This window comes from Cervus elaphus, chromosome 13, assembly GCF_910594005.1.
Source record: "Cervus elaphus chromosome 13, mCerEla1.1, whole genome shotgun sequence".
Classification (NCBI taxonomy): Eukaryota; Metazoa; Chordata; class Mammalia; order Artiodactyla; family Cervidae; genus Cervus; species Cervus elaphus.
The window spans coordinates 20105412-20127424 of NC_057827.1; the positions used below are offsets into that span (position 1 = coordinate 20105412).

At 45.9% G+C, this 22013-nt stretch overlaps 1 protein-coding gene across 13 annotated transcripts in view; it reads left to right on the plus strand.

The window, feature by feature from the left end:
• AKAP13 (A-kinase anchoring protein 13) overlaps nucleotides 1-22013 on the plus strand; it is a 314895-nt gene that overhangs the window by 156881 nt on the left and 136001 nt on the right. For all 13 annotated transcript variants that reach the window (XM_043921539.1, XM_043921537.1, XM_043921536.1 and 10 more), the window contains 3 exons: nucleotides 10068-10266; nucleotides 12937-15952; nucleotides 19725-19858. In XM_043921539.1, coding sequence (XP_043777474.1) covers nucleotides 10068-10266; nucleotides 12937-15952; nucleotides 19725-19858 — 3349 coding nt within the window. The remainder of the gene's footprint in view (nucleotides 1-10067; nucleotides 10267-12936; nucleotides 15953-19724; nucleotides 19859-22013) is intronic.

Genomic DNA, 22013 nt, shown 5'->3' on the forward strand with positions numbered 1-22013 from the left:
ATCAGGGTCTTTTCAAATGAGTCAGCTCTCCGCATCAGGTGGCCAAAGTATTGGAGTTTCAGCTTCAACATTAGTCCTTCCAATGAACACCCAGGACTGATCTCCTTTAGGATGGACTGGTTGAATCTCCTTGCAGTCCAAGGGACTCTGAAGAGTCTTCTCCAACACCACAGTTCAAAAGCATCAGTTCTTCTGTGCTCAACCTTTTTTATAGTCCAACTCTCACATCCATACATGACCACTGGAAAAACCATAGCCTTGACTAGACGGACCTTTGTTGACAAAGTACTGTCTCTGCTTTTTAATATGCTGTCTAGTTTGGTCATAACTTTCCTTCCAAGGAGTAAGCATCTTTTAATTTCACGGCTGCAGTCATCATCTGCAGTAGTTTTGGAGCCCAGAAAAATAAAGTCAGCCACTGTTTCAAACTGTTTCCCCATCTGTTTGCCATGAAGTGATGGGACCGGATGCCATGATCTTAGTTTTCTGAATGTTGAGCTTTAAGCCAACTTTTTCACTCTTCTCTTTCACTTTCATCAAGAGGCTCTTTAGTTCTTCTTCACTTTCTGCCATAAGGGTGGTGTCATCTGCATACCTGAGGTTATTGATATTTCTCCCGGCAGTCTTGATTCCAGCTTGTGCTTCTTCCAGCCCAGCATTTCTCATGATGTACTCTGCATATAAGTTAAATAAGGAGAGTGACAATATACAGCCTTAACACACTCCTTTTCCTATTTGGAACCAGTCTGTTGTTCCATGTCCAGTTCTAACTGTTGCTTCCTGACCTGCATACAGATTTTTCAAGAGGCAGGTCAGGTGGTCTGGTATTCCCATCTCTTTAAGAATTTTCCAGTTTATTGTGGAACCTTGCTGTCATATTGAGTTTCAAATGCTTGTCGGAAAAAATGGCTGTGTATTCCTTTCCCTCTATTGCAAATAGGTTATTTAAATCAATAAGGTTTAAATAGGTTATTTTAAATCAGCTTAAAAATGCTGTTTTGTAAGCATTTCTATCATGCTAGAAATAACATTTATTTAATAAATAAATAGCATTTCCGTTTCCAACTTTGAATTTAATTTTAGTCAGCAGTGACAGTGTTCTCCCTTTTGAAATAATTCCCATGTGCCTATGTTTTCATTCTCATTAAGTAACATCAGGCACTTTGTAGACAAAGGACGTGTGTCTATGTGCTTAGTCATTCAGTCACGTCTGACTCTGTGCAATCCCAGGGACTATAGCCTGCCAGGCTCTTCCTGTCCATGGGATTCTCCAGGCAAGAATACAGGAGTCGATGGCCATTCCCTTCTCCAGGGAATCTTCCCGACTTTGGGGTTGAACCAGGGTCTCCTGCATTGCATGTGAATTCTTTACCATCTGAGCCACCAGGGAGGCCCAGACAAAGGAAATAAGTAGGTATTAAGCCAGTGACTGTTGTGGAATAGGCAACGGACCGTAAGTTCTGTGAGCAATCAGTGGATCAACCCAAGTCATATGTAAATAGAAATCTCTCTCACTTGGCTGACCCAGGTCATCTGGGGAGAGAGGAGGGCTGAGCAAGAGAGGATACACTGCGCGAGGAGAGGTCAGCCACCTGGGTTGCTTCTTAGCGGAGGGTCTGTTTGAAGTGCCTTTTGTCCTGGGGACAGATTAAATATGACTGTGTTAGAGTCCACGCTGAGACTTCTGTGTTGCGGTTAATTTCTCCACGTTCCTTTGAAGCAGTCTCAGTGACACCTGCACTAAGCTGCCTCTGTCTTGTGACTTAGGCCAGAAGCAAGGAAGATCATAGGGAGGGGGAATTAGCCTGTGTTAAACAGTTAGGTTAACATAACAAAATTATTCATAATGCTGCCACCGGAAGACAGGTTTATTTCAATGTCAGATATTACCTTCCACATTGCACGGAGCTTCTTAAATGGTTGTAGCTGATACTCCATTATGTATTCTGATATATTTTCACTTTATGATACTTCTGCCTATTTCTCTGGTCTTTCTAATTATTTTTGAGGCTCTTAAAGTATTTTGTTTATCACAAGTATTCAAACCATTTAATGTTGAGTGTTAATTTTAACCTTAAAAACCAACAGAAATTAACTAATGAATGCTGCAGTAAACTTCTTTTTTTACTTACAAATTTTTATCTCTGTTAAATTATTTCTGTAGGATAAATTGCAGGGAATAGTATAATTAGGTGAGACGATATGCTGACATGCCAGTGTCCATAGCAGTCTTGCCAGCCTTAGCTGTACTTTTGTCTTTTAAATGAATCAACACCTGTGTGGTGTGTCACCTCCTTAGCTGCACATTGGAATCACATGGGGATTCTCATTGTACATTACAGTCTCCTGGGAACCTTTGAAAAATACTGATGCCTCCAGGCCTCCTCAAGACTTTTATTAGCGTGAGGTATGATCTGGACATTAGGATTTTTAAAAGCTCTCCAGGTAATTCTGAAATGCAGTTAAGATTAAGAACTTTGCTTAACATGGCATCTGAAAATTAATTCCTGAGAGTTTGTTGAATTAGGTTGGTGGCTTAAATCTGATTAAGAAGAATCAACAATGAAGTATCAATACCTTGATCACATCAATAAATACTTAGATGTTAAGCTAGTGTAAATTTTTTTTTAACTTGGGGATGTATTCGGTCTTGATGTATACACAACTAGTATCATGGTAGGATATTAAAAACCACTTTTCAGGATCTTGAAAACAGTGCATTAAGGTGAAGCTAGAAAATGGAGAGACCTTTGGCCATTAGAGGAACATGATATTCTACAAGTCATGGAACCATGGAGTAAGAGAGCCCAAGTCGCCCCTCAGGAGTGAAAACCAACGGAGAAAAATGTCCACAAAAGTCACGGACCACACACTGTCCTCTATGTCCATAATGCATAGTAATTAAAGATTAAAAATACCAAATGTATGACACCACAGTTATGTGTGAGCATGGGCCGATTAGTCATTAGAACTCACATCTCTCCAAAGCTTAAGCCCTCAAAGTCCATATGTTAAAAAATATTTAGTTTGTTTCATTGGTCTGCGTTTTCCAGTGCAATCTAGGCAGCAGAGATAGTTTTATGTGGTGGTTAAGCCCAAATTCTGGCTTAACTGTTAGGCACATTATTAAATTTCTTATGGTTTTAGTTTCCTCATCTGCCAGTCTTCCCTCACAGGGTAGTTAGAAGAATAAATTAGGTGATGTATGTAAAACACAGCTCAACATTTGATATATTGTTGAATAATTTAGCAGTAAAGGAGTGATTATGATTATCCCCATTGCTTGTGGAAGAAAATAGAATCCAATATTTAATGAGTACTTAACGCATGCATGCTGGGGCTTCCCAGGTAGCTCAGTGGTAAAGAATCCGCCTGCCAGTGCAGATGTGGGTTTGATCCCTGAATCGAGAAGATCCCCTGGAAGATGGCACGGCCACCCGGTCCAGGATTCAGGATTCTTGCCTGGGAAATCCTATGGACAGAGGAGCCTGGCAGGCTGCAGCGACTTAGCTGCATGACTGAAGTGACTTAGCAGGCACACGCCAATAGATGGATAGCATTTTATCCTTTGAAGCAATGATTTATCTATCCCTTCAGAGAGAGTGCGTTCTTAGTGATCCCAAACCATTTGCTCGGGAGATGGAACAGGGCAATGCGACCCGGCCAGTCAGAAGATGGGAGGTCCTGGCCCTCCTTAGGGGTTATAGGGAGTGGAGAAGTTGCAGGACAACACAAGAGATCTTTCAGATCTAAGAGGTAGGAGACCACTCTAGGAGTCGAGTTAAGACTCTCCAGATAAAATTCAGGATGCCCAAGAATGGTTTGAAAACAATATATTAACATGATGCTTGAAGGTTTCCCATATTCACAGCGCCAGTCCTTTATATCTTGAAGTCTGTTCTGGGCCGTGGTTGAATGTAACCAAACGAGAGGTTTTCCGAGACCCACAGTACCCTGTGATGTTGTCGTAAGGAAGTAACACCTCTATTGCGCTGCTGACGACACTGGCAGTAAAAACACCCTTTCCTTGGCTCGCGGTGGTGGTGTCCTCATGGGGTGAGAAAGGAAAGGTCATGGAGATCCGTAGCGCTCCCCTCCCCCTGCAGCATTTACACGCCTTCATTTACAGATCTTCTTTCTCTCATTCTTATTTGTTTATTTTTCTTTTCAAAGCCTCTTCTGAGGCTCTGGTGCCTCTTAATCCACCAGCTGAAATAACCAGAAATTCTAGTGAATTTGTGGGTGTGCTTTTCTGTCCTGCCAGACTTGATGACATAACATCTTAGTGTGTGTTTCTAAGGTAAATTTTAGATACCCTGGCATATCCTTCTTCACGGCAGAAATACAAGGCCGAGGGCCAGGCGACTGACTCAGTGCTGCAGAAGCCCACCTGCCAGCACAGGAGACGAAGGAGACTCGGGTTTGATCCCTGGATCAGGAAGGTCCCCCTGGAGAAGGAAACCCACTTCAGTATTCATGCTGGAAAATGCTATGGCCAGAGGAGTGTGTTGGGCTATAGTCCATGGGTTTGCAGAGAGACACAGACACACATGCATGCACACCCCCACCCACCCACCCCTCTCTCCGTGGCCGAAATGTCAGTGCAAGCCAAGGATCAAGTAGACAGAGAGAGAGCTTCTAATCAGGAGAACGGGGAGAGGTTACTCTAGGAACCAGGAAAGTGAACGTAAACTGGGAAGGGTGGTTGTACATAAAGAAAGCCTGTCCTTCAGGAACTGAGTGTGTGAGGAGGGATCCTCCAGCCCGCCTCGGCGGGAGAGGTGGCCTTTCCCGCTCGCTCTCGGCCCCATCACAAGGGCAGCCCCATTTCTGCATATGTTTTTGTTTGAAACTCTTCGACTACATAAAAGTGGGAAGACTAGTGTCTCGGGTGACTTTTATTGCAATTTATCTCAAGCCTCCGAGCTGGCCTTTTTCAGGTGTATCTGCTGCCCATGTGTTGAAGACTAGGGGCTCACAGGCCAGTGTCCATGTGAAGGTAACCAGATGACGTTGGGACCGTTTGTTTACTTGAACTGATTGTACCACCTCTGCCAGTATTTAGAGCGACAGTTGACTGTGTTTGTACTCTGTTATCTCTGTTAAGAATATATATTTTTCTAGCTTGTGTCATAATTAACTCAAAACCATTATTTTCCTCCTTAGTAATACATAAAAATGATGTTATTATTACAAGTAACAGCATTGTAATGTCAATGAAATATATTTTGTGCATAATATGCCACACAGGGGTAAAACCCCCATGAGATTCTTTCTGCTCTTTGTTTCCACGGAGGTGGCAGTAACAGCAGTAAGCCACATTGTGGTCACCAGACAGGAATCCCGTGTTTGACCTTAGAGCGGTGTTTGTTTATCCTTGAGAAAGGTATCATGCTTATCCTGGTAGCCCTGGCGTCTAGCAGAGTGCCTGCCATTTAGTAGAAGCCCATGTTCAGGAAGTTGACATGTGTTCAACTAAGGTGTGAGAAGAGGAAGAAAAAGCCAGAGAAAACAGTAGATGAATAGGAGGGTTCTTAAGGGCATCAAGTGAGAAAAAGTTTTTCAAAGAAGAATCAGATCACCGTTTTTAGATTCTATGAAACTCAAACTCAGTGGGGGAAAAAGCCACTGGACTTGGGGGTTTATTTTGTCAATGGAAACCCATGACAGGGAAGTCTTAGCAGCCGCAGGAGAGGCACTGGTCTCTAATAAGTCATGCCAGGCTTTTTTGCAACCCCGTAGACTGTTAGCCCACCAGGCTCCTCTGCCCATGGAATTTTCCAGGCAGGAATATTGGAGTGGGTTGCCACTTCTCCTCCACTGGATCTTCCCCACTCAGGGATCGAACCAGCATCTTCTGCACTTGGCAGGTGGATTTGTTACCACTGTGCCTCCAGGCAAGCAGCCAAGGGAGAGCATAGGCTCCAGATGACAAAGCCTTTAGTTGTTTAAACAGCCAGTGGGGAGGCAGAAGGGAAGGCATAGGGGAGCATTGTATGCAGATTAGGAGGTTACAGCAGGGATTTCTCAACGCCAGCACTACTGATGGTTTGGGGCCTGATGACTCTCTGTTGTACAGTAGGGTGCCTTCCAGTGCCTTGGAGGACAGCCACCCCGCCCCCACGTGTGACAATGAAAAATGCCTGCAGACATTGTCAGATGTTCCCTGGGGGCTGGTCTGCAGGGTTGAGTCAAGATTGCTGCTGGCGCCCACACACTTTTCCCCTTCTTTGCCCTGTCGTCTGCTGGGGTGTTCATGGTCCTTGTAGGCAGATGGGGAAGGAACTGCTCCAGAAACAGGTGGGAAGCTACAGGCATCCAGGGCTGATGACTGAATTGGTTACCTGAGGGCGGTTGATAGGGGAACAGGGCAAACCCACTGTTCAGAGAGGTGCCCTGAAGTTAGAGGAGCCGGGCAGACGTGTTTAATGGTGGGCAAAGGTGGACTTAATTCATGTTGGTTCATGGCCTCGAACTTCTCTCTCTGAAGAAGGAAAACATCACCTGAGGATGAAGTGGATGAGGTTAATGTTGGGTCTTTGAGGGAATTAGAGAACGTTTTGGTAACCTCTGTGGGGACGGATTAACACACATGAGTAAAAAGCGGTCCGGAGCAGCAGCGAGGCCAGGCTGAATAGGGACTTAAAGAAATTATTTAAGACATTAATTAAAATCCTAGAGAAGAGGGCTTCCCTGGTGGCTCATTGGATAAGAATCCAAATGCCAGGGCAGGAGGCGCAAGTTCAGTTCCTGGCCTGGGAAGATCCCACAGGCCACAGAGCAACTGAGCCCGCGTGCCACAGCTGCTGAGCCGGTGCCGTGGAGCCCGGGGGCCCTAACTACCGAAGTCCTTTTTGCGCCCGGAGCCCGGGCTCTGCAACAGGAGACGCCACCACCGTGAGAAACCTGTGCACCGCAACTACAGGAAGCCCATGCAAAGGCAACAAAGACCCAGCGCAGCCAAAAATAAAAAAGAAAGAAAAAGTAAAACAAAAATCCCCAAGAAATAAACCTATAACCCAACCACTGTAACACTATTTTAATTTGTGCACTTTACTGTTTATACTTAGTGCTTTTTGCCTTTTTCATTTTGCTGGATATAGATTTCAGCGTTACTGAACTGTTATTTCAGTTATATTTAATGGCTACAGAATAGTCTGCAGGGAGTGGCTCAGTGGTACAAAGAATCCACCTGCAAATGCAGGAGACGCGGGTTTGATCCCTGGGTTGGGAAGATCCCCTGGAGTAGGAAATGGCTACCCAAGTATTCTTGCCTGGAAAATTCCGTGGACAGAGGAGCCCAGTGGGCTGAGTCTGTGGGGTTGCAAAGAGTTGGATGCAACTGAATGACTTTCACTTGTAAGACTTTGCAGGAAGGTAATACTCTGTAGATCTGTTCCTTAATTAGTCAGATAGCCCTCTAGTTACTGACTTGCTTAGGTTGTATCCAGTTCTTAGTAACAATTGTCCTTAATGTTGTAGCACACCTTCATGGAGCCTGGCCAGGTTTTATTTGTGGATCCAGTAAAAGCTTCAGTGCTGAGTGCAGAGCAGAAAGTGTGTTGGCCTCAGTGTCACTTCACTGAGGTTTCCCTGACCCACCACATTTAAAACTGCAAACCTCATCTCTGCTTCATTTTTTCCATCACCCCTGCTGTCTCCAGAACACTGGGTATTTTATCTTGATTGCTGTTATCTCCCTTGCTAAGTCCACAGACTCCCACAGGACAAGGATTTGGGGTCGGTTTGCAGGCACAAAGAATACTGGCACGTAAATACTTGCTGGGTGGTGGGCTTACCCAGACGTACAGGTCAGGTGGGTTTGAACAGTGTCCATGGCAGCATATATTCATGGAAGCCAGCGGGAGGATAATTGCACTAACTAGTACTTGGTTTCCAGGTGGGAAGCAACAGCACTCCATGTGGCTGATGAATTGGGAGATTGTAGGGTTAGCACTTGTGGCGGCAGGCGCGCATTCCTCTGGCAGGAGAGCATGGGAGAGGTAGGAGGTAAGGAGATTGTGGTTCCAGCAGGGAATTTCCCAAGGTTTCCATACTACAAAAGAAGTAGTTTGAGAATTAATAGTGACATGGTTGGTAGAAAATGCCATTTTGCCAGGAATGGACTGTATCACTGTTTAATTGCCTCTGCCTTGGCCAGCAGCCCCCTCTTGCTTGCTGTGTATTTGATTCACACCGTATGGTACTATATAAGTTAAGTTGTGTTATCAAAGGGTTTTTTTTCCTGGTCAGAGCAGGGTTGTATGTGGTAATCTGAGTAAGGAGATAGGCCAGTCATGTCTGAACTAAGCAGAGCTAGTGACAGTTTCACCTCAGCCCAGGTGGCACCGTGGTAAGGAACCTGCCTGCCAGTGCAGGAGACGTAAGAGACATAGGTTTGACCCCTGGATTGGGCAGGTTCCCCTGGAGGAGGGCATGGCCACCCACCTCAGTATTATGACCTGGAAGATTGCACGGACAGAGGAGCCTTGCGGGCTACAGTCCTTGGAGTCTCAGAGAGTTGGACACGACTCAGTGACTAACACTCTTGCTTGGTAAATCTGTGAGATATTTAGCATGGCATATTTTAAGCAACTGCTGGGAGTCTTGCTTGAGTATGGAAATTGTAATAGTTTTCTTCTGGGACAGCCTTAATTGTCACCTTCAGCCAGTATGTGGCTCTCCAGTTTGCCATAGATTTTTCTACTATAACATAGTTTTAGTTTTCAAAGTCCATGTATTCCCTGGTGAGTTGTTAAGGATAGACAGGTGTGATTTAGTGGATGAAACACTGGGTTGAGAGTTGAAGTATTGTTTCCCTCTTATATTTGTCAGTAGATGACGTGTCTGTTATGTCTGAATTCTTTCGTTTCTTCCCTTTTATTTATTTATTTTTTTTTTTCGTTTCTTCCCTTTTAAAACGTGATAGTGATCCCCAACACCACTTTCTGCCTTCTTCCAGAATCTCAGGGACACTTTGTCAACATGCTGGTTTATTGGAACCATGTAAAGAGATTTCATGTTTTGAGGTCTGTCTCAGAAATGCTTTTTTTCTTACCTATGCCTTTTTCTACTTTATTTGAATGTGAGGTGTATCTGCAATGATGTGAGTTGAGCTGAGTTGGTCATCTTTTAAATTTAAAAAGTTATAATTTAAGGTATTGGGACCAAGCGCTTGATTCAAACTAGGATTTTATAATTACATTGACAAGTATAGTATGATAAGACATTATAGTATTTTTCTCTATATAGTTTTGACTTTGAGAATTTTGAGGATACACCCCCACTTGTTTTTAACAAAAATTGGACTGACCTTGCATAGATTGGAGTGATTAATTTCTTCCCTTCTCAGTAAAATTGGCTGCAATAAGCATATGCTGTAACCCATTTTAAGACAAACGCTTTGGAAAACTTGCTTTTTTTCCTTTTTTCTTTTTTTGGAAACCAGAGCAAAAGCATTCTCCTTACATCTCCTCATTGTTTGTGAGCATAATATTAACTCTCTTAGGATCCCAGTCTTCTCTTTATCTTGATCAAAGAACATCCTTAGGAAGGAATCCTGCAGTTTCCATTTAGCCCATTTGTGACCTCTTGTGAAGTTACATGTCCAAGTTACCTGGGAACTGTGCAAACCAACTTCCTGGAGCAGAGACTCAAAGAGCAGTGAGGTTAGAAATTTTACATAAGAGTTAGAGAATTTAACCTATGCCTGAGAGGCTGACTATATATGTATATTATATTACTATGTTTTTATATATTAACATATATTACAGTGTATTCACATGTATTATATAGAGAATATACATATGTATTGGAATTTGCCACGTGGTGCTAATAGTGAAGAACCTGCCTGCCAGTGCAGGAGACCTAAGAGATGCGAGTTCAATCCCTGGGTCAAGAAGATCCCCTGGAGAAGAAAAGGGCAACCCACTCCAGTGTTCTTGCCTGGCGAATCCCATGGACAGAGGAGCCTGGCAGGCTGCAGTCCACGGGGTTGCAAAGACTCAGACGCCACTGAGCACACACATGCATTACGTGTACCTTAACCAGCGTTCGCTTCTTTCCAGGGAGGATGCTGGAGAACCAGACTCCTGGAGCAGTTTGTCCTATGAAATCCCTTACGGAGACTGTTCTGTGAGGCATCACCGAGAGTTGGACGTCTATATGCTAACCTCCGAGTCGGAGCCACACCAGGAGCCCCCACTTTCTGGAGACAGTTGCACTGGACATATTTTTAAACTTATGAACATTCAACAGCAGCTAATGGTAAGGAAGAAAATTTCCATTTTCAGTCTTTCGTACCCTCACCCCTTCCCCTAGTGAGCTTTGCCATAATTAGAACATAGCCGTGCTTCCCTCAGAGATTGTGAAACCTGTAGAGCGGTTTTAGCTGTGTTCGATGTCAGCACTTATAGAGATAGAGCTTAGCACTGGGGTAGTAATAAGAGGAGACTGGGAAAATTCTTCATTGGTTTTTGCCAGGCCTTTAAAATAATGAAAGATACACGTATACATTGCTGACAGAGAACTATGCAACAACTAGAGCTAAAATTTTCTGGCTTAAAAGGAAATTTGTTTAACACTATAAATTTGTTGGTTTAACTTTATAAAACAAAATGAGCTAAACTGTTTCTGAGATTGTTGCTAAAGAACAGGAACCAAATTTACTAAGAAACAGTCTTTCCTCAACTCTTTCAATGAGTGATGACCATGTTGCTATATTTAAATTGATAGTTGTGCGGTAAAAAGATCACTAGAAAAAAAATAAAGATTTTTATAATCCACTCAAGCCTGCAAGATAAAGTTGTTGCCAGACATAAAAACATTACAGACTCCCTGGTGGCATTTATTATGGATAATATACACGTCATGTGGATACATCTCTCTTGGCCGTAACATCTAAAAGGCTAAGTTTAGATAATTTTTCCACCCATTTTATTTCAGAGTTGATTTGATTTGGAAAACTCTTGGCAGTAATTTCATTTAAGGTCATCTGGGGTCAGCTCACTGCCAGAGTCTTCCCTGGGAGCAGACCTTATTTCAGAGACCGGCGGGCCAGAACACTTCATAGCAGGGCTGTAGACGCAGTCGCCTCTGCCTCTCCGGGTTGTGTTTATTCCAAACTAGGTGTCATTTTATTTTCCTCTGGAGATGGCTGAAAAGTCAGGTTTTCTTTAGACCTCTTCTTACTGGGTAAATGGTAGTCCATTCAGAAACAGCAGTTTGCAGATGCCAAAGCTACCCACAAGATGTGGGAATAGTTTCCTGGAAACCATGAGAAATTAAAACTATGAGAAGATGCATGCGTTAGGAGCATCTAACAATGAGAAGCATCTAACGATGAGAAGATGCATGTGTTAGGAGCATTTTCAAGCCATACCACTTTTTTCCTCCAAATCCCCGTTCTGTCATGTTCACCCTTTGTTAAATTCAGTGACCCGTTTTCATAATTCTTTGGAGTTGGTCACCATCTCAGGAGGAAGGAAGCAACCGATTTTGAGTTCTCTTAAAGAAGCATAGCACGGCAGAGTTCAGTGAAAATCTGTTATTCTCGTATTGTCTCATTAGAAGGACCTGAGTGAGCTTGACGTGTTTTACACTTCCACGTGTGACCTTTCACATGAGACCCAGCATGTAGACAGGAGTAGGCTGGTGGTCGAGGGCTGGAGGCACAGGGGCCGAATGGGTGCAGGAGTGAGGCGGCGGCACACGGTGTGTGCACGAGATTATTGTAACAGAGCGGATGATGAGTGAAGAGTGAGCCAGGCGTTTCAAAAAACAGTTCTGCGAGTTCTCTGGTTGCTTGGTGGTCAGGATTTCAGGCTTTCTCGGCTGTGGCCCGGCTTCAGTCTGTGATCAGGAAGCTGGGAGTCCCGCAGGCTGTGCAGTGTGGCCGAAAAATAAATAAGGAAAGAAAACCATGTGATTAAAAAAAACAGTGTCATTATAAGGGTTCCTGAAACTTTGATACAGAGGTAGACCCACTCTTAATGATCAGATGTATTTTATTTCTCTCCATTTTTTCGCTAAGCTTTGTCTAACATGTGCTTGTGGTTTTTACATAATTTTAACTTTAGATTAACTGTTTCATTTTCTAAAACATTATAAATACCTTTTTCTGATTTCACTGTGGTCTTCACTGTTAACATTTGGAATATATGACAGCATAGCACCCTCCACCAGGTTATTACCGCGATCGTTCTAACCATCCCCATATAGTTGGTCACGTCTGTTTCTCAAGTTGCAAAGACCTGTTTCTGAGATGACCTATAAAATATCCTCAAAGACGGTACCACCTGAGAATAACAAAGAATTCTCTTATCGCTCGTTTGATATGTTGTTTGTTTAATATTCAGTAGTAGAGGAACAGAGGAACTCTTTTCATCAGTCAAGGAAAGGATTGAATCATGCCACTCTTCTGAAATTATTATAGCCCCATAACTAAAATAGTTAACCTAGATTGAACAGAGCCTGTTTTGGAGATTGAAGGATGCTATGTAACTCCTAGGTAAGAATTCAGGACATGGGAGCATGTGTCTGCTGCTTGTGATTGAAGAGAGTTTACCAGACTGGTCAGGATTTGTTTTCACTTATATATACGAGGCAGGATGGAAGCTGCCTCTGCCCCTCTAAAACCCCTATAAAAAGAAGGTTTTTGAGGCTCAGTTTTAATCTCCTTTCTAAAATAAGTCGATAATATAGAAAATAGCCATATTGTATTTTCTTGGCATCTTTATCTTTCTAGCAACTGCAGCTGTCAGACACAGCTCAGGCCCAAGGGTGCATCATTGGCACTTACTTAGGTTGGCTCAGCCCATGACCTTAGAAGGGCTAGCATGCTAATGACCTCTCTCCCACAGAATTTTTGCTTACAGATGTCAGTGATGTCTTTTCTCATGGTCAATTTTTTTAAAAACATCTTCTATTTCCTCCTAGAAAACAAACCTCAAGCAGATGGACAGTCTCACACCCTCAGCGGTGACAGCACAGGACCCTTCAGGTGCCCCCCATGACCAGGATGCAGATGGTCACTTTCTTCCCTGCGCGTCCGAGCCCACAGCCAGCCTGCAGCTTGCCTCTCCTGGAGCTGCCGAGAGCTGTCAGCGCTGCCGGGGGAGCACCGTGGGGCAGACTGAGGGCTCCTGCGATTTGCCAGGTGTGGCCACGGAGGAGGACACAGACCCTTCCTGCAGGACGAGGAGCACGGGCGTGGCGAGAACAGGATGTGAGGTGGGGCCAGCACCTGCCACAGACCCTGGAGCGGCGTCTGCTCCCGACAGCTGCGTTCAGAGCCTGCCTGATGGCAGAGGAGAGGGCCCGGAAGGCCTTCCGTCCTGTGGAGTCAGAGACGACGAAACTACGTTTTTGGCAGGGGCCACCGACCTGGCGTCCCCAGGCAGCGTCCTGCAGGGGGGCGTGGCCCAGGTCTGCTCTGGAGGCAAGCTGGTGGTCGCTTCGCCAGCAGGTGCCAGCGCCCCCGAGGCTGCAGGAGAAGGGGAACATGGTCTCATGCACCCTGATGCCGCCATCAGGGGGAACATGCTTGAAGTGGAAGAGAGTATGAAGAAACGATTTGAGGACTCCAGTATCAGCACGGCTGGAGCCTCTGACGGAAAAGCCGCAGACGAGCCTGTGGATGGAGCCAGCCTTCCAGACAGTGTCTTGGCTGCCAGTCCCCTGGATGCTAACAAACCTGCAGAATCGATACTTGCCATTAGTAATGGCAAAGCTGTCATTGACCAAACTGCAGAAACCGAAACTTCTAAAAGCTGTGAAGAGAGTGCTCACACTCCAGGAGCCCAGAATCTTCAGTTAGTTCCAGCTGCTGCAGGCGATGAGGTTTCAGAAGGGCTCCAACCCAACACTCCCTTGGCCAGCGTGTGTGCGCCAGGGTCGCCCTCTGATTTAACCTTGCCCGGGCCGCACAAAGATGTGACGCCTAACCCGAAATCAGAAGTGGAGTCATCTGGTGGTCACAGCCAAAACAGCGAGTCACCCATCTGCTCCGCAGCTGGGGGTGATAAACTTTGCACAGCCCCTGAGTGTCAGCCAAGCAGAGGGACGTCTAGTGGTGTGTCGCCTGCAGAACACCGTGACGACACAGCCCCCCAGGCTGAGAGCACGACCCCAGGACGGCTCGGCACACGGCCCCCGCCCACTGCCCGCTGCCCGAGCGGCCCACAGGCCAGCTCCACCCAGATCACCCCGGACACCCCAGAACGTGTGGAGGCTTCTCTCCAAGTTTCAGATAAAGAAAGCCAAGGAGAAGCTCTGAAAGTGGAGACATCGTCAGCAGATCCAGCTGAGGTGGTTCCACACCCGCAGGCCGCTCCCCCCAAGGCTGAGAAAGAAGGGGCGTCAGGCCCGGCTGTGACACCAGGCGGGACTCTCTCTCTGGCAGGCAGTCCCGGCAGTGAATCAGTAACCAAAGATGACGCACTCTCGCTCGTCCCCTCCCAGAGTGAAAAGGGAAGAGCAGCCCTCCAACCACACACAGATGGTGGAGATGGGCCTGACGGAGACGCAAGACGTCCAGAGGAGCAGCCTCCAGAAGGCGGCGCGGCGGCCCTGGGCCCACCCCCCGCGGCCCTAGACCCGCCGCCCGGCATGGGGAACGCCGGCCCCGGAGGACTCGCTGGGGAGCAGGAGCGCCCCTCCCTCTCAGCGGCCCCCGAAACCCCGGCCGTCGAGGGGACCACTGCCTCTGCCCTGCTTCCTGGGGGTCAAGCCGCTGCGACTGAAGGAGGAAAAACTCAGGTGGTTCCTGAGGGCCCAGGAGGCGAGGGTAAAGCCAGGACCTGTCCCGCCACTGGGGACGGCCCTCTCTGCTCAGGAGCATCTCGGGGAGAGTGCAGACCACCGCCTCCTGCGCCAGAGGCCCCGGGGGTCCCTGAAGAGCCCGGCGCAGCGGCCTGTGCAGAGGACAGAGCGCCGCAGCCCGGCAGCTCCCCGGGCACACCCTTGGCCCGTCTTCATGCAGAAACTAAACCCAACAAGGAAGTGGCCCCAGCAGCCTCCCGGCCGACGGGAGGTGGGGCCACACAGAGCCTGGTGCCACCAGGAGCCGGTCTGGCTGCTGACTCCAGCCAGGACGCCCCAGGTGCAGAGCCGAGCAGCTCAGCGCCGGCGCCAGATCTGTTAGCAGGTGGGCCCAAGGCGCCGAACTGCAGTCCAGCTTCTTCAGTTCCAGATGTTGAGGTGGAAAACCCATCTCCGGGGAAGAGCGCCGGCTGTGAGGTGAGTGGAGATGCAGTGCTGGACGGTGCCCGGGTTCATGGTCTACAAGAAGCCCTCGGGGCTGGGACAAAGGATATATCTCACAACGCCCCAGACACCTTGTCCTGCCAAGAGGAGAATATGATCCTGGGTTTGCCCGGAGCTTCACCAGCCACAGGTGTGACTAACCCCCAGGGCACCGCGCCCCCAGAGCTGGTGGCGCCTCCGGGTGGGGAGAAGAAGCTGGAGGGAGCAGACTGTGGCTCCATTGGCCCGCAGGAGGCCCAGGGCGACAGTAAGACGCATCACGACCCGCTGCAGCCTGTAGGTGGAGAGCGCCCCCCAGAGATGGGGCCCTCGGGTGAGGCAAGGGGTGCCCCCGCTCTGCCCTGTACCGTCTCCACCAAAGCCCTGCATCGGCCCGAGGGTGCCGACTCCATCGAGGAGGCTGCCAGCCGCATCGTGGATTCTGTCATAGAGCAAGTCAAGGCCTCCGGAGCGCTGATGACAGGGGGGGCCCTCGGGCACAGGTCACCGCCCAGGCCTCCCGAGGCGGGCCCAGGGACAGAGCCCACAGCACGTGCTTCCGCCGGGGAGACGAGTGCCCTGCAGCCTGCGGAGACCCCGCCGGTGGGCAGTGGTGGCGGAGAAGCCTCTGGGAGCCTTGAGCAGTGCTTTGCTGGAAGCGAGGAGCCAGAGATGGTTCTGCCTGTCCAAGGACCTGCACCAGAGACAGGTAAGCCACACAGAGTACAAAGCAACCGTCTGAGGGATAGATTCCCTTCAGAGTCTCTGGGATGTGCTGGTAAAAACACAAGTGTCGCTGCTGTTCAGAGGCCGTGTGTTCACTGGGTCGGTTGCCAGGCTACCAGTCAACACCATCCGGAGAGACACGTCATGTCAGACTGGGACAGATTTTGCTTCCTGTATTCCAGAGCCCCGGCTTGATAGCTCAGAACCTATAAATGCTGTCTCTCTCCCACTGGAGCAGCTGCAACTTTCCTAACCTGGAAAACAGTACTGAGATCCCAGGTGCTCCAAAATGATAAAGGGATGGAGCAGATGTTTTGAGTCACGTGTCTTAGTCCTTTTTCTCGAGAACCGTGACACACAGTGCCGACAAGGTCTGTTTTATTTCTAAACCTGAAACTCCCTTTCTTTGCCCACCAGCCTAGTCTGTGTCCTGAGCACATCTAGACTCAGGGTGGTTTCAGAACCGCTGGCAGTGTCTTTCTCAGCCGATGGCCCAGCATCCCACATGGTGGCATTAGGTCATTGGTGGAGCCTGGGGGGAAGGGAACGCCCTACTTTTCCTGCCCGAGGAGCAGGCCTCCTGTTCCATTGCCGGTGGCTCTTGGACAGCCAGCCGTCTGGGAACTGGGGACCCCGCGCAGCGCAGGGCCTAGGATACAGGATTTCCGCCCGAGCCTGGTCTGCCGCACCACTGTCACAGGGCAGACGTTGTATCTGCTTATCTCGGTGAAGCAGCTGCAGCAAGCAGATTGCTCACACGGCAGCAGCCCAGTTCCATCTGCGGGTAACCATGTCCAGAGAGAGCAAAGAGAAGCCTCTGGTGCTCGGTGGAAAGAGACCAGCCGAATAGAACTTCTTACTGGGGGTTGAGGCTGAGGCTTAAACTGAAGTCAGACTGGGTCTTGACTCCTGACATCGTTCAAGGTCAGTTGAGCTCACACTCTGAGACCACCACCTGTTACCAGAGATAGACAGAGGATCTATCTCCATGCTTGTCCCCAGACTCTCATAGGTAAGAAGCCTGTTTTGTTTTTATCATCTGATTGTTTCTGCAGTTCCTTCTAATTTTTGAAAAACTGCTTTACTGTAGTTATGTGTTAAGAGTTGCGGGGGTGGGGCAGGAAGAGAAATGAACAGAAGGAAAGAAGTTACTTTGGAAAAAGAGCCGTTTAAACACAGTGGCCATTTTTCCTGATAAAGGGTTTTTAACTGTTTATCATCTGTTTTTCCAGTTGAGGGATTTAAGAAACCCAAAGTAGTAGTTTTGGTGGCTTCAGGCTTTTTGTTTTCTTAATATCTTGGATTGTTAGCCATGAACAAATTTCTGTCACTGTCAGTCTCAGGATTTAAATAAGAAGGTCTCTAATTTTTAAAATAAGGCACAACAACAGGTCTATTTTGGGGGCCCTGGCAGGGTGACATTTTGGAAGAATGGGAGTGGCTGTAAGCCGATGCCCGGCTGTGTTCTTTTCACTTGGGTGCTGCGTCTTTGGCCACATGGGCTGGAATTATTTCTCTTTCCGGCTCAGTAGTCAGAATTTAACCCAAGTAAGTACAGACTAAGTAAGGTTTGTGTCCAGAGTACCTTATGAGAAAAGGTAGATACCAAAAAGAGTTTCAGACTTTGATTTTTAGTAGTACACAAATATATTAAGGATGCCAAGGAATTATGTTTAAGATTTTAAGGCTGTAGGAAGGGAAATGAGACAGAAATCAAGTTTTAACAGCGTCTGTGGTTTTGGAGTTGGTGGGTATGTGTGGGAGAGTTACTCCTGATGCCCCGAGGAGTCATGTGGGCTCCATGCTCACGGGCTCCAAGGACAGCGAGAAGTAACCGGTGATGAAGCAATGGGTGCTTTTTTCAGAAAATAGCCAGGACTGGGGAAAGTCCCTGGTCACGTTGCCCCAGAGAAAAAGCACCCAAGTGTGATCTCAGACCAAAAGGTATTTTCTAGGAACTTTACATTCCACTTATGAATTTAACCCTACTGCTTTGTAAGTGGGCAGACATCAGTGTAACTGCTGGTTTGGAAGGACCCACATAGCGTTGGCCTCTGTTTTTATCATATAGTGCCGTCGGCAGAGCCAAATAGAAATCAGGAAGAGCGAATCACATACCTTCAATTCGAATGAGGGGATGGGGCCTGATACATAATCAAGAGCATTGCCTGCAGTGCTTTGGAAAGTTAGTATTGTATGACGGAGCCAGGCCGGTCCTGTGGGGGCTGCCAGCACCCTGCAAGTCCCAGTAATCTCTATTTACTGCTGTGACTGGTTGCTGCTTGCCAAGATACATATTTTCAGGTGATGGATATTATCATCAGGATAGTAAGGATTTATGAGAAATCATATCTCCAAATAAATGAAATAAAAATCAACACCTGTCCCCTGACCCCCACCAAAAAAAAAAAAACTTGTCTACTCACTCAGAAATGTTTTAATCAAGGAATATTTAAGGGGATTGTTTAGTCAGATTTTTCTTTTTTAATTTTAATCACATATTATGGAAGACAGATTTTCGTTCTTTGGACAACAAAACGTTTGCCCTTTTTTTTTTAATTGCTAGTAAAATCATGTAATTAAAAATAAAGGCAAAGAAGTATTCATTTATAGTAATGTAGCTTTCCTAAATCTAAAGTAGAGCTTTACACATGTCACAGTGTGCTTTTTTTAGATTTATTTTTAATTGGAGGATAATTGCAATATTATGTTGGTTTCTGCCATTTGAATCGACCGTGAGTATACATGTCCCCTACATCTTGAGCCTCTCTCCCACCTCCCACCCCTAGAATATAGTCTTAATATACTTAGATTATCATATAATAAGTATATACTATACTGTAAAATTTATTCTTTGGTGAAAGAAACCTCTGTGCCCTCTGTTGTAGGGAGCATTTTTCTCTGCCAGAGTAGTCGTGTCACTAAATTAATAATCATAGAAAATTTTCAAAATGAAATCGAAATAATAGTTCTATTTGTATTTGGATTATCAACATGAATTTTGACTGTTCAGCCATCAGAGTCCCCTTTAAAAAAAAGTGTCAAAGCCTAAATTTGTCTCAGGCATCATTTTATCTCTTCCTTCCTGTATTAGCTTGACCATATGGTGGTCAGGTAACAAAACCGCTCCTCTTTAGTCTGTTGAGCATCAGTCTAAAGAAAACATGAGAAATTTTTCCTTAAGAAGAGATCCTGCTGGTGTGTTTTGGTTTGGAAAGAAATAAAAGTTAAATTCTAATTTGTTCAGGATACTTTAGGTGGATGAGTGTGTGTAGCATGTTTTTAAAAGACTCTTCCCAAAGGCTTTATCTCATTCTCAGCGGCTCTTTTCTTCTTGTCGTGTGCAAGTATGTCTTGCCTCTGTGATAATAAGATGGACTGAGTACTGGCTGTAGCTGTTAACTGGTTCCCTTTAAGCTTGTAAGTTTTTTGCTCCATGTGCAAGCAAGCAGCACACTCATAGAATCATCATGAAAAGTAAACAGTGAAAATGGAAGTTCAGTAGGCATTGAACAAGATCTTTCCTTAGCTACAAACCCACACAGAGGCTGGAGAAAACCATACAACCCTGTGATCAGGGCTCAGCAAAGGGCCAGAAATGACACCAGCTCCCAAACAATACTTGCTGTTTAATGCAACAAAAAAAAAAGGGCAAAAGCAAACAAAATGCATGAAATTTGGAGCAAGTTGCGTAAATAGAAAGGCCAGGGAATCAATTTTTCAAATGCACTTTGTAACCACCTTGCTCTCCCTAGAAATGCCCGACACGAAAGCTGAAGATGAAGTGGATTTTCTGAGTAACACCCGGGAGAGTTCAGTTTCTGAAGAGGCGGCTCTGGGAAACAGAACTTCTACGCCGGAGGTGAAACAAGGCCCGAAGACCCAGGCGGTGAGTCTGTCCGAACACAAAATGTGTTTAGCCTGCTCTGCGTGTCTGCTCTGTGGCGTTATCTGGGGGATTTTTTAAATTCACAGTAGGGTTTTTCCCCTTCTCCCTTGTTGCCTAATATACAAACGTGGACATGGTGCGGTGAAGCTTTTACACAGCATCGTTTTAGAATGGATGTTTTAGATCCCTGCAGGGATCCCTTGGAGATTGTAATGAAAAAGGTTTTTTTTCCCTGTGAGCACAAGACTTTCCAATTTGTCATGAGGTTTAACATGTCTCAAGATGGGAATTACCACAAAAAGGGATCTATTGACACTTCTTAAACCTGACTCTTCTTTCTTTATATAGAAACTGATAGCGAAGATGATATTTTAATTTGAAACCCAATACTGACTGAAATAGGAAGTGTGTCATTTTTAATGATTAAAAAAAAGATTTATTAGATTTTCATAACAACTGTGTTGAGACATAATTCACATAACCATACAGTTCACTCATTCAGGTAAAGTGTGCAGTGCAGTAGTTTTTTTAACATGTTTACAGAGTGGACAGCAGTCTCCACTGTCTAACTTTATAACATGGGCATCACACCAGAAAGAAACCCATATTCATTAGCAGTTCACCCCTCCCCACCTCAGTCAGTAGTTACCAGTCTCCTCTCCATCCCCAAGGATTTGCCTCTTCCAGAACTTCATACAAATGCAGTTACAGAACATGTGGCCTTCAGTAACTGATTTCTTTCACTTAGTGTATTATTTCAAAGTTCATCCATGCTGTAACATTGATCAGTATTTAGTTTCTTTTTATTACCAAGTAGTACCCCATTGTATGGATGTACCATATTTTTTTCTATATTTGGATTGTTTCTACTTTTTGGCTGAATAGTTGTGAATAGTAACTGCTAACAAACTGTCCGTTTGTATGGACGTATGTTTTTATATGCTTAGTAATTATTGTGTTGGCTCATGTGGTAATTCAATATTTAGTATTCAGTAAGTTTTCAGAAATGACTTATTTTTCAGAGTCTTGATTATTGTTCTTGTTTGAAGCTATTAACTTGTAAAACAAGAGAACTTATAAACTTTTGAACAGTGCTCTAAAGCTTAGATGCCATGATTGTTTTTTAAAAAAAAGCAACAAAAAGAAACAAAAAAAGCCCCCACACATCTTTGGCTGGAAAATCAAGTTATTGGAGTAAGTCACATTGCCCATCAGAAAACCAGCCATCCTTGTCTAGACTTGAGGGTGTGTTTTTTTTGCTCTTCAGAGGGCTAAGTATTTTTCATAGAATTACCCCAGTTTGCTAAACAGAACGGTACCCTTCCAAACTGTTTCAAGTGTGTGGACTGGGATAAACAAGCTTCATTTTATTGGAGTGCAGTGGTAGGGAGGTGCTGGCCGTTCTCACCCACCCCTTATTACCGATAATACTCATGACTAATGCCTGGGCGGCTACTTGTGCAGCAGGCATTATTCAGACAAACGTTGCTTTTGCCCCTGGGGAAAGAAGAGAGAACACGCCCTGCATGGGTAACATGTGTCTTTGTTTCCAGAAGCCCCTGAAAAGGGGAAGGAAGAAACTCACATCCTTGAATTCAGACACCTCTGTTTCTTCACCCTCCACATGAAGTCCTGGGGTTAGCGTCCTGGGTACAGCCTGAGGCTTGGCCACAGACCCTTTGCTTTCTCAGGAGGATAGCTCTGTGCTGACTGTATCTTAACCATTACAAAGGGGAAAGCAAAACTCTGTTTTGTTTGGGGTTTCTGTTTGTTTGTTTTGTATTGGGGGTATAGCTGGTAAACACTGTTGTGATAGTTTCAGGTGACCATTGAAAAGACTCAGCCATACATCCATGTGAATCCATCTCCTCCAAACTCCCCTCCCATCCAGGCTGCCACATAACATTGAGCAGAGTTCCCTGTGCTAGGCAGCAGGTCCTTGTTGGGTGTCCACTTTAAATGCAGCAGTGTGTACATCTCTATCCCGAACTGCCTGACTCTCCCTTCCTCCTGTCCTTCCCCCTGATAACTGTTAAGTGCCTTCTCCAAGTCTGTGAGTAGCTTCCTGTTTTGTAAGTAAGTTCATTTGTATCATTTCTTTTTAGACTCCAGATATAAGGGCTGGCATAGGATATTTCGCCTCTGTCTGACTGAC